At 59.6% G+C, this 10,757-nt stretch overlaps 1 protein-coding gene across 1 annotated transcript; it reads left to right on the top strand.

The window, feature by feature from the left end:
- The first annotated feature begins 217 nt into the window (after nt 1–217).
- LOC142825584 (neuronal pentraxin-1-like) lies at nt 218–10,485 on the top strand. The gene is made up of 5 exons (XM_075917483.1): nt 218–1,303; nt 7,002–7,194; nt 9,302–9,549; nt 10,007–10,186; nt 10,276–10,485. Exons 1-5 carry the CDS (start codon nt 764–766, stop codon nt 10,483–10,485), a joined length of 1,371 nt encoding a protein of 456 aa, XP_075773598.1. The 5' UTR covers nt 218–763.
- The last annotated feature ends 272 nt before the right edge of the window (nt 10,486–10,757 follow it).

Here is a 10,757-nt window from a genome sequence, read left to right as displayed (position 1 = left end):
ACACACACACACAAGATGCGGCTGGCTCTGGGTAGAGACACGCACACACACAAGATGCGGCTAGCTCTGGGGAGAGACGCACACACACACACACACACACACACACACACACAAGATGCGGCTGGCTCTGGGGAGAGACGTGCACACACACAAGATGCGGCTGGCTCTGGGGAGAGACGCGCGCGCACACACACACACACACACACAAGATGTGGCTGGCTCTGGGGAGAGACGCACACACATACACAAGATGCGGCTGGCTCTGGGGAGAGACGCGCACACACACAAGATGCGGCTGGCTCTGGGGAGAGACGCACACACACACACACAAGATGCGGCTGGCTCTGGGGGGGAAGACACAGACGCGTGCTGGGGTCCGTACCCGGCGGCTGGGAAGCCCTTCTGTGTCCCGGCATGTTGCTTCCCCTCGCTAATTCCCATCCACTGAGCTGCCAAAGCCCCTGATCCCTACCCGCTAGGACGCCTGGGTCCCATTGCCGGGGGGGGGGGGGGCGCTCTGACAGGCCGCTTTAAGCCAATTAACCCGCCCGTCTAATTCCCCTGTCTCCGGGGAGACGGGCGCCCTTCCCGCATCACCGGGGGATTTGGGAAATCGAGGCGGACGGGCCGGCGCCGGGGGGGCGGGGCAGGGCAGGGAGAAAAAAGCCACGTCCCGGCTGCCCGCGGAGCCCGCCGGCCGTGGGCACAGAGCGGCCGGGCGTCTCCGGGGGAGGAGGGCTGGGGCGGTGACGAGGGGTCCGGGATGCGGCCGGCCTGGGCTCTCGTCTGGGCCCTGTGCTGGGTGCCTGGCGGCGGGGGCGAGTACGCCCTGCCTAAGTTCGTCTGCAGCCCCATGCCGCTGGAGCTGGAGCAGGGCTGCCCGCAGGCCCCGCCGGCGCGAGCCGGGGGCCACTGGGTGGGCACGCTGGAGGAGGCCAAGGAGACCATCCTGCACCTGCGGGAGACGGTGGTGCACCAGAAGGAGACCATCCTGGACCAGCGGGAGACGGTGCGGGAGCTGACGGCCAAGCTGAGCCGGTGCGAGGGCCGGCCAGGCGGGGAGCACGGGCCAGGCGGGCACGAGGAGAACCTGAGCCACGGGGCCGGGCGGGAGAACAAGTACCCGCACTTCGGGCACCGCGAGCCCCCCGAGCCGCCGGGCGCCGCCGGGCACCAGGCCGCCTTCCGCAAGGCCAGCGCTGCCCCCAACACCATGGAGGACCCGCCCCGGGAGGCGCCCGCCGGCGCCCCCCAGCTGGAGCGGATGCTGGAGTCGCTCAAGGAGAGATTGGAGCACCTCCAGGTACCGGGGGGGGGCAACGTTCGTCCCCCTCCTCACTGACGCCCCCCCTCCCCGGCCATTCTCCCCACCCCCTCTCCGGCCCCCTTGCTCTCCCCCCACCAGTGCCCCCCACACGCTGGAGTCATTCAAGGAGGGCTTGGCACATCTGCAGATACTGGGGCACCTTGGCCCCCCCCCAATGCTGGAGGGGCTCCAAGTGCAGCCCCCTGCAAGCCCCACCCCCTGCCATGACTTCTACACCCCACCCTCTCAGCCCCCATGCCTCTATCCTAGGGTAGAATTGCCCCCAGCAGTGACCCCAAAGCTTCCCCCTGTCGCTCTGGGGGGCAAGACCAAGTCCCCTCCCCCATTCCATGGTCAGGACAGCCCCCCCCCCCCCACGATCGCCCCACCTCATGCCCTTGCACCCTTTGCCATTGCTTGCCCCCTAACCCTGCTGCCCTACCTTCAGCTTCCCAACATCCCCCCCTGCCAGCCAGGAACTTCACGCCCACCCCCCTCTGACCACTAGACCCCACGCCCCTCCCAGAGCCGGGAATAAAACCCAGGAGTCCTGGTTCCCAGCCCCCTGCTCTAACCACTAGACCCCACTCCTCTCCCAGAGCCGGGGATAGAGCCCAGGAGCCCTGGCTCCCAACCCCCGGTTTCCGGCTTTAAATAATTAAGTAAAAACAGCCCCCAAATCCCAGCCCTGCGGCGTGAGCGGATTGATCCTATTTCAAGACCATCTGCCAAGACCCCAGCTAAGACCCCTTTGTCCTTGAAGTACTGGGACGGTCCCGGAAGAGGCGCATTTCCCTTGGGGTCCTGGGATGCAGCCAGCCAGTCCCTGCCCTGGGGCCAGGTGAGAGCTGGTGCCGCCTGGAGGGGACAGGCCCCCTGTCTCCCACCCCCGAGCCAGCCAGTGCCTGCCCTGGGGCAGATCAGAGCTGGCCCTGCCCTAGATGGAAAGGCCCCATGTCCCATTCCTCAAGGTGAACTGAATGAGAGCGGGGTCTAGTGGTTAGAGTCCTAGACATGCACCCCCAAGGTCTTTTGTGATCGTGCTGCCCGCCCTCCAGAGTCCGGGGCAGAGAGGCCCCCAAGCTGTTCCCAGGGCTGAGTGTTCAGGGAAACGCATGGAACAACTCTCTCCGTCAGAGACATACGCTACTTCCTGTCTCCACACCTCTGGCTTCAGCTTCCCGCCCTGAGACCCAGTTCGACCTCCTGCCGCCAGAGTGAAGGGACCCAGGGAAGGGAAGGGCAGCCAGGAGCCAGGACCCCTGGGTTCTAGCCCAGCCCTGGGAGGGGAATGAGGTCTAGTGGTTAGAGCAGGGGAGCTGGGAGCCAGGACTCCTGGGTTCTGTCCCCAGCTCTTGGAGGAGAATGGGGTCCAGGCTGCCCCTCGTACTCTTCCCCCCCCCCCCCAAGCCTTGTACAGAGGCTGCTCCGTTAGTATCAGTGGGTTTGTGGCTAGTGAGTGGGATGGATTAGTGGGAGCAGCTCGGGTCCCAGACGGCGTATTCAGCTAAATATAACCCCCCCCCCCCGGCCTCTTCCTTCCTGTGTTTCCCTTCTTAGCTGTCCAGAAATCTAGAACAGCCTGGCTCCAGGGGGAGGGAGGTCAGATTCCATGGGGGCAGAGGTTGGGGGAGGAGATCAGGGCATCAGTAGGGTGCTGAGCCGAACTACCAGGCCAGAAGGGTCCGGGGCGGGTGGGGTCTCTAAATGTGGCATCCAGCTGTGTTAGATCTTGGCCCATCCGTTTTGGCCGCCCTGACCCCCTAACGGGATGCGAGGAGAGTGGGGCCCGGTGGAGGAGCAGGCCAAGGGTTCCAACCCAAATCAGGCTGCCGAGAAGAAACAGAATCAAGCAAGCAAAGGATGCGAGGGCAGGACAGTCTGGTTGGCTGGCTCGGGGGTGGCTCGGGGGTGGGGGACAGGGGGCCTGTCCCTTCCAGGCGGCACCAGCTCTCACCTGGTCCGGCAAAGCTCAGCACCTGGGCGACAGCCAGGAGGCACTGCTCCCAGGGGCACCTAAGGGTGATCTAGCTAGTCCCAATGGGTTAAAATCCACGATTAGTCAGGAAGGACCAAGTGGGCAAAAGAGGAATCTGTGCCTGAAATGGCATGTCTTGTTTCTGCGTCACGGGCACCTGGGAAGAAAATGCACATAAAGCACAAGAAGGGTTGTTAGCCAGAATCTGCTACAGCCCCCCCCCCCCCATCCAATCACACTAGGGACCAGAGTGAACGGCTACTTTTGCCCACTAGCAAATACAGGAACAAATGCTGCACGATCACTAGGGCTTCAATTTGAGTAACAAACTTGGGAGGTCACATGGTGCTGACATGAAATCATCCTGGGAATGTCTAAACATCCGAGCTGGCAATTTCCTACCGCAACAGCTGCAGCTCTCTACATGGGGAATTCTGCACAAGAACTTGTCCTAACAGAGAACGAGGAACTGATCACGCAACTAGAAATTAATAGTGGCTTGGATCCAAAGGATCACGGCTCGTAATGTGCAATAAGAGAAAAGCCCAGAGTGGTCAGATACAGCCTTGGTGCTTTAAAAGGACAAGCATCACAAACAAGGAAATAATTATATGCCAGATCAGCTAGGAAGAAGAATTGAATCAGAAAAGTGTGAATGCTCATTGGAAACCACCGAAGAACACTATACCAGAAGCCCAAAAACCACAGCTGCGGAAGAAGACTTTCATGGTTAACACAATCTAATTTAGAACAGCAATGAAGGCAGATAGGTTTAACAACTAGAAGATAGGGGAAGCTGATAGTAATGAGTCTAAATCAGAAGCAAAGAGGAAGTCGATAGCAATGAATACAAATCAGAAGCAAAGGAGAAGTTAATAGTAATGAATATAAATGGGAAGCTAGGAATTGTAGAAAATTGATAAGGGAAGCAAAGAGAGAGCAGTTAGAAGACAATGTTCAGCAGTGTTAACTACAGTTAGACTATTTAAATGAGCCGATCCAGAGAACTTGCGATCAAGAGTTTTAAAAGAGCTGGCCCAGAGGCTTTCTGGCCCAGTCATGTTGATTTTTAATACATCATGGAGCACTGGAGATGTTACAGAAAACAGGAAGAACCTCAGTATTGTGCCAGTGTTTAAAAAAAGTAAAGAGCCATAACCTGGGTAGTTCCAGGCCTGTCAGTCCGACTGCAACCCCCTGCCAGATAATGGAGTAGCTGATACAGGACTCACTATTGAATTAAACGAGGGAAATGTAATTAGTGCCAATCAACATGGTTTTATGGAAAACAGATGCTATCAAAGTAACTTGATCTTTCCTTTGGCTAGGGTGACAAGTTTGGTTGATGAAGATAACTGAGCTTACACTTCACTGTCATTTCGCTTGGTAGCACACGGCATTGTGATTAAAAAAACCAGACCGCTCTAAACCAGCCCGGCCCCATAGAAATGGATTAAACACTGGGCCTCAAAATGTATCTGCAAATGGAGCATCACCATCAAGCAGGCTTGGTTTTAGAAGGCTCCTGCAGGAATCGGCTCGTGGCCCCATGCTCAGATGAAAAACTTAGTCAGTGTCAAAGCTGAGCTCTCCCATGGGTCAAAAGCAATGTTCCCTCTATTTTTTTAACCCGTGTGCAGAATAAATTTTGTTCTGTGCACCAAGGCATGTGTGACTGTGCACCACTAATAGAAACACAGGCTGCCAGCTGGGGGCGCTCTGCTAATCAGCCGGGCAGCACCTGAATCTCTCCTGGGTGGCCGCCCAAATGCTCAGCTTACAGGGAATGCTGATCAAAAGGACCAAGGGGATCCTGGGATGCAGGGAATCTCGCACAGGAGCAGGGGCCTGAGGCCATGCGGGGCTGGACTCCTGCATCCAGTTCAGGTGCCCCAAATCCGTAGAGGGCGTTGATCCGCTGGAGAGGGGGCTGGAGAAGAACCACGAGAGTTAGGAAACCGGCCTTAGAAACGCCAGGAAGAGAAAGAGAAGGGGAAGGGAAGCCTTGATCCCAGTGTCTACAGGGGGATAAATGTTTCATCACGGGCAGAGGAAGGTCGAACCCGATCCAGCTGGAGACGGAAACAAGACGCAGTCAGACTGGAAAGACGGTGCCGCGCACTTGGCAAAATCAACCACTGGCAGGATTTGCATTGGACCATGGCGGCTTCTCCATCACTCCCAATGATTCAGCCGGAGGGGGGAGGGGGCGGGTTCTCAAAGAGAGGGCCCAGTGAAATATGGCCCGCGGTGCAGTGGGAGCCTCCGTCTGGCTCCCTGCCTGTCCCGCTCCTACATGCCGGCTGTGGGGCCCTGTTTGTCTGTGAGCCCAGGAGGGGGAGGGGGAAAGGCGTGGCACACTTACCCCACCCTCAGCAAAATCTTGCAGCTCCCATTGGTCAGTTTCCAGCCAATGGGAGCTGCCTCTTTGGCAAAGTACCCCTCCCGTTGGGCTCACAGCTGTTCACAGATGCACACGGCCGCCTGCCAGGGTATGGAAGGGCTGAAAAACCAGCTGGGCTGCTGGCCGGGAGTCACCCAGGTAAGCAACTCCTACCCTGAGCTTGCCTGTGGCACCCCAGACCCTCTGCCCTCTCCTGTCCCGTGTCACCCAAATGCTCTTCCCCCCTTCCTGCACCCCAATCCCAGGTCACCACACCCTCCTCCCCTAGGTCACAGCCCAAACCCCTACACCCCGGTCCTGTGCCCCAGCTCACAACCCCCCTTCTTCACCCGAACTTCCTCCCAGACCCCACATCCCAACTTGCACCCCGATCCCTTACCCAAGCTGCCTTCTGCGCCCGACCCCCATCCCAGAGACCGCACCCCTTCCTTTAATATCATGGCCTTTGGCCACTGACCAAATTCTTGGAGAGGCCCCTCCGTCAAACCTGCTTGCCCACCCCTGCTGCAAGAGATCAGCCCTAGGGGTTATTTGGGGGAGGGGCAGGTCTCTGGCCTTTTGCCCAACTCAGTTCATTTTTGTTCCTCTTCATGGGGTCATTGCTCTGGGGTAGGGCTACGGGGGAGGGGGGCGGGATGCAGGCTGGCCCGGGGGGAGAGGGCAACCCCAGCCCTCCGTGGCCGCTGCAGCTCCAGCGGGTACAGTCGGGGGAGGGGGGCATGTTCCCCCGGCTGGGGCAGGTCCAGGTTCATCTGCCCCCCTGCGCCCCCCAGCCAGAGTGAGGAATGCAGCAAACTGGGCACTTTCCCCTCGTGCCCTAGAAAAGGAGAACAGCCGGCGATGCCCCTGTATGAGTGGGGGGAGGGGTGCAGCTCCCCCACCCTCTCTAAAGGGAGCCGGGGAGGGGGGGGGAGGTTCAGGGCTGGGACAGTCCCAGACAGGGGTCGGGCGCCCCCAGCCAGCCCCTTTCCGCTGCCGGGTGATTCTGTCTCTTTTCTCTGTGGTCTTATGAGAAGCCTCAGTCCCATTCCGGGCCCCTCCCGTTGTCCTGGCACAACCAGCCCCCGACTTTGCTTCACGTTCTGTTAGGATCAGAGGAATTTTGTGGTCTCAGCTCAACCGTTTAGAAGTTCTTGGACAATCAGATGGACGGACGGTTGGGCAGAGGACCTCTCATATACCGGGATACCAGGGTAGATGGGCCCACGGGGCTGAGCCAGGGTAGCAGGGACGGGACGCCAGGGTAGATGGGCACCCAGAGGAGGATGAGGTCTCGCTCACAGCCCCTTCCTTCCACCCTACCCACCCCCCAGCACAGCCGCAACAGCTCCCTGTTCTCCCTCTCCCTGCGGGACGCCCTGCAGAAGAAAATCAGCATTTTGGAGCATCAGATCCGAGAGAAATTCAATGCCAGCGAGCACCACGGCCACGGCCACGAGGAGCCGCACCACGGCCACGAGGAGCCGCAGTGGCACAAGAATGGGGCCCACGGTTCTCACGAGAAGGGTGAGGGGCAGAGCTGCAGGGGCGGATAGCTGGCGAGGGCGGGGGAGGATCAAAGGATACAGCTTGGAGACGTGGACGGATGAATAGGATGCGCTGCAGGGACAGTCAGGTGGAGAACCAGGGGCGGGACAGACCAGGGATGGACAGACGGATTGTTGCTACTGTCAGGAGACTGCACGGATGGACTTCAGGGTGGCTGAATTGATAACTGAATGAATGGGGAGGCTGTTGAATGGATGGTTAGAGGACATGAGAGATTCCCAGAGCTGGAAGAGATCTCAGGAGTCATCAAGTCCAACCCCCTGCCGAAAGCAGGACCAACCCCAACTCAATCCGCCCAGCCAGGGCTTTGTCAAGCCGGGACTTAAAAACCTCTAGGAATGGAGATTCCACCCCCTCCCTGGGGAACCCGTCCCAGTGCTTCCTCCCTCCTCGGGAGTTTTTTCTAATATCCAACCTAGGCCTCCCCCGTTGCAACGTGAGCCCATTGCTATTAGTCCTGCCATTGCTGAGAACAGCCTCTCTCCACCCAATGGCACCCAGACAGAGGGCTGGCTAATTCAATTCAGAAGACACAGTTTCGTTCACACGCAATGGGAAACGGCTGCCGAGGAAGGAGACCGGCGGGAAGGGAACCGGGGGTCCTAGCGGACCACACGTTAAACACGAGGCAAGACTGTGACACAGTAAAAAAAAAAAAAAAAAGCCCACATGATTCTGGGCTGCATTTGCAGGAGTCCTGTGAGCCAGACACGAGGGCTACGTCTGGACTGGCATGATTTTCCACAAATGCTTTTAACAGAAAAGTTTTCCGTTAAAAGCATTTGCGGAAAAGGGCGTCTAGATTGGCCACGGACGCTTTTCCGCAAAAGCACTTTTTTGCGGAAAAGCGTCCGTGCCAATCTAGACGCGTTTTTGCGCAAAAAAGCCCCAATCACCATTTTCGCCATTGGGGCTTTTTTGCGTAAAACAAATCTGAGCTGTCTACACTGGCCCTCTTGCGCAAAAGCTTTGCGCAAAAGGGACTTTTGCCCGAACGGGAGCAGCACAGTATTTCCGCAAGAAGCACTGATTTCAGACAGCAGGAAGTCCGTGTTCTTGTGGAAATTCAAGCGGCCAGTGTAGACAGCTGGCAAGTTTTGCCAGTCTAGACACAGCCGAGGAGTTGCTGTGCTCTGTGCTGGTTAGGCCTCGGTTAGAGGATCGCGGCCAGTTCTGGGCACCACTTTTCAGGAACAAGGCGGAGAAATTGGAGAGGGACCAGAGAAGAGCAACACAAAGACGGTCTAGACCAGTGTTTCTCAACCAGTGGTACAAGTACCCTAGGGGTACTCAAGAGCAGTCTGGGGGGTACTTCAGCACAACTAACATTTGGAGAAAACTGAATCTTTGTTTTACGTTTTACACCGTTTTATTTTTTTTGTACTTTTTACACCCAAAGATGTCATCACCCGCCCGGCTACAATTAAGTTGTTTAAACAAATGTGTTGCAACGGTAGAAAAAAATTGTGTGTGTCTGAAAACGGTAGGTACCGGGGGTATTTATACATTTTTTTTAAAAGGGGGACTTTACGAAAAAAGATCGAGAAACACTGGTCTAGAAAACAGGAGTGCTGAGGGGAGACGGAAGGACCTGGCTTTTGTCTGGAAAAGAGAAGACAGAGAGGGAAGACAACTGTTTTCAAGCATCTACGAGGTTGTGATGAGGAGGAGGGAGGAAAATGAATCTTCCTAGTGTCTGAGGCCAGGCCAAGAAGCAAGGGGATTCAACTGCAGCAGGGGAGGTTGAGGTTGGAGATTAGGAAAAACTTCCTGTCGGGGTGATTCAGCCCTGGAATCAATTGCCGGGGGAGGGTGTGGGATCCAGCAGGTGAGACAAACACCTAGCAGGGATGGTCCAGATGGTGCTTGGTCCTGCCGGGGACAGGACGCGACGACCTCCCCCCTCCAGCCGGCGAGTCCAGGGCTGGCTGGGAGTGACGACTGGATGGAAGGACAGACGGATGTAGCAATGGATGGGGGGGGCAGCTGGTGATTGGCCAGAATTACCCCCTTTCTCCTGGGGCGGGTTGTGACCGGCCCCCGGGCACTGACCTTGCCCCTGTAGGGCCCAAGGTGGAGAAACCGGCTGAGGCTTTCCGCGTAGGCTTCCCCCTCCGCACCAACTACATGTACGTCAAGGTGAAGCGGACGCTGCACCACGAGATCTTCGCCTTCACGGTCTGCCTGTGGCTCAAGTCCGGCTCGGCGCCCGGCGTCGGCACCCCCTTCTCCTACTCGGTGCCGGGCCAGGCCAACGAGCTGGTGCTCATCGAGTGGGGCAACAACCCCATGGAGCTGCTCATCAACGACAAGGTGCAGGCGGGGAGCTGCCAGCCCACAGGGAGCCGGGGGGGGGGGGAGCCAGCAGGGAGCGCGAACTCAGCAGGGGGCTCTGGGCTGCAGGGAGCAGGGTGGGGGCCCGGGGGGGGTCTCTGGGCTGCAGGGAGCAGGGCGGGGGCCCAACGGGGGGCTCTGGGCTGCAGGGAGCAGGGCGGGGGCCCAACGGGGGGCTCTGGGCTGCAGGGAGCAGGGCGGGGGCCCAACAGGGGGCTCTGGGCTGCAGGGAGCAGGGCGGGGGCTGGCCAGGGGTGCTGGCCTGCAGGGACCCAGCAGGGGGCACTGGGCCGCAGGGAGCAGGGTGGGGGCCCAGCAGGGGGCGCTGGGCTGCAGGGGCCCAGGAGAGGGTTATACCAATGGAGGGGGGCCTCCCCTCAAGGACAGGGAGCAAGGTGAGTCAACATTACCCCCACCCCGCCCCCCACCCCCGCAGGCTGCCACCCTGCCCCTGGCCATCCACGATGCCAAGTGGCACCACATCTGCGTGACCTGGTCGACGCGGGACGGCGTGTGGGAGAGCTACCAGGACGGGGTGCGGCGCGGCAGCGGGGAGAGCCTGGCCCCCTGGCACCCCATCAAGCCCGGAGGCATCTTCATCCTGGGGCAGGAGCAGGTACGTGGCCCCGGGCTGGGAGCATCCCCCCGGGGTAACCCGTCTCCCACCCTGCACCCCCCTCACCTCTCCGCTCTCCCCCCCTCCAGGACACGCTGGGCGGCCGCTTCGACGCCACGCAGGCCTTCATCGGGGAGCTGGCCGACTTCAACGTGTGGAGCCACGTGCTGGCGCCGGGCGAGGTCTACCAGCTGGCCACCTGCGCCGGCCACGCCCGCGGGGACCTGGTGGCCTGGGCCGAGGGCGCCGTGGAACTGCACGGCGGGGTGGCCAAGCTGCCCTTCAGCGCCTGCCACTGAGCCCTGCCCCAGACGCCCGGGCTCCCCCCCCCCACACACGGAGCGGCAAGTGGGGACAGTGGGGGGAGCCGGGCTCTCTCCCCAGCCCTGGGAGGGGCGTGGGGGCTAGTGGTTAGAGCAGCAGGGCCGGGCGACCCCTTCCCCTCTTGCTGGACATAGCGGGGGGCTGGCTGTACATACGCTGCCCTGCGGGGCGTAGCAGGCGCTTTTACGTAGGACTCACCACGGGCGCGGGACAAAATAAACCTGCCGAGGCAGCAGCAGCCCCGACG

This window comes from Pelodiscus sinensis, unplaced genomic scaffold (assembly GCF_049634645.1).
Source record: "Pelodiscus sinensis isolate JC-2024 unplaced genomic scaffold, ASM4963464v1 ctg86, whole genome shotgun sequence".
Lineage (NCBI taxonomy): Eukaryota > Metazoa > Chordata > Testudines > Trionychidae > Pelodiscus > Pelodiscus sinensis.
Note: the sequence above shows the minus strand (reverse complement) of the source record. Positions and strands in the feature narration are given on the sequence as shown.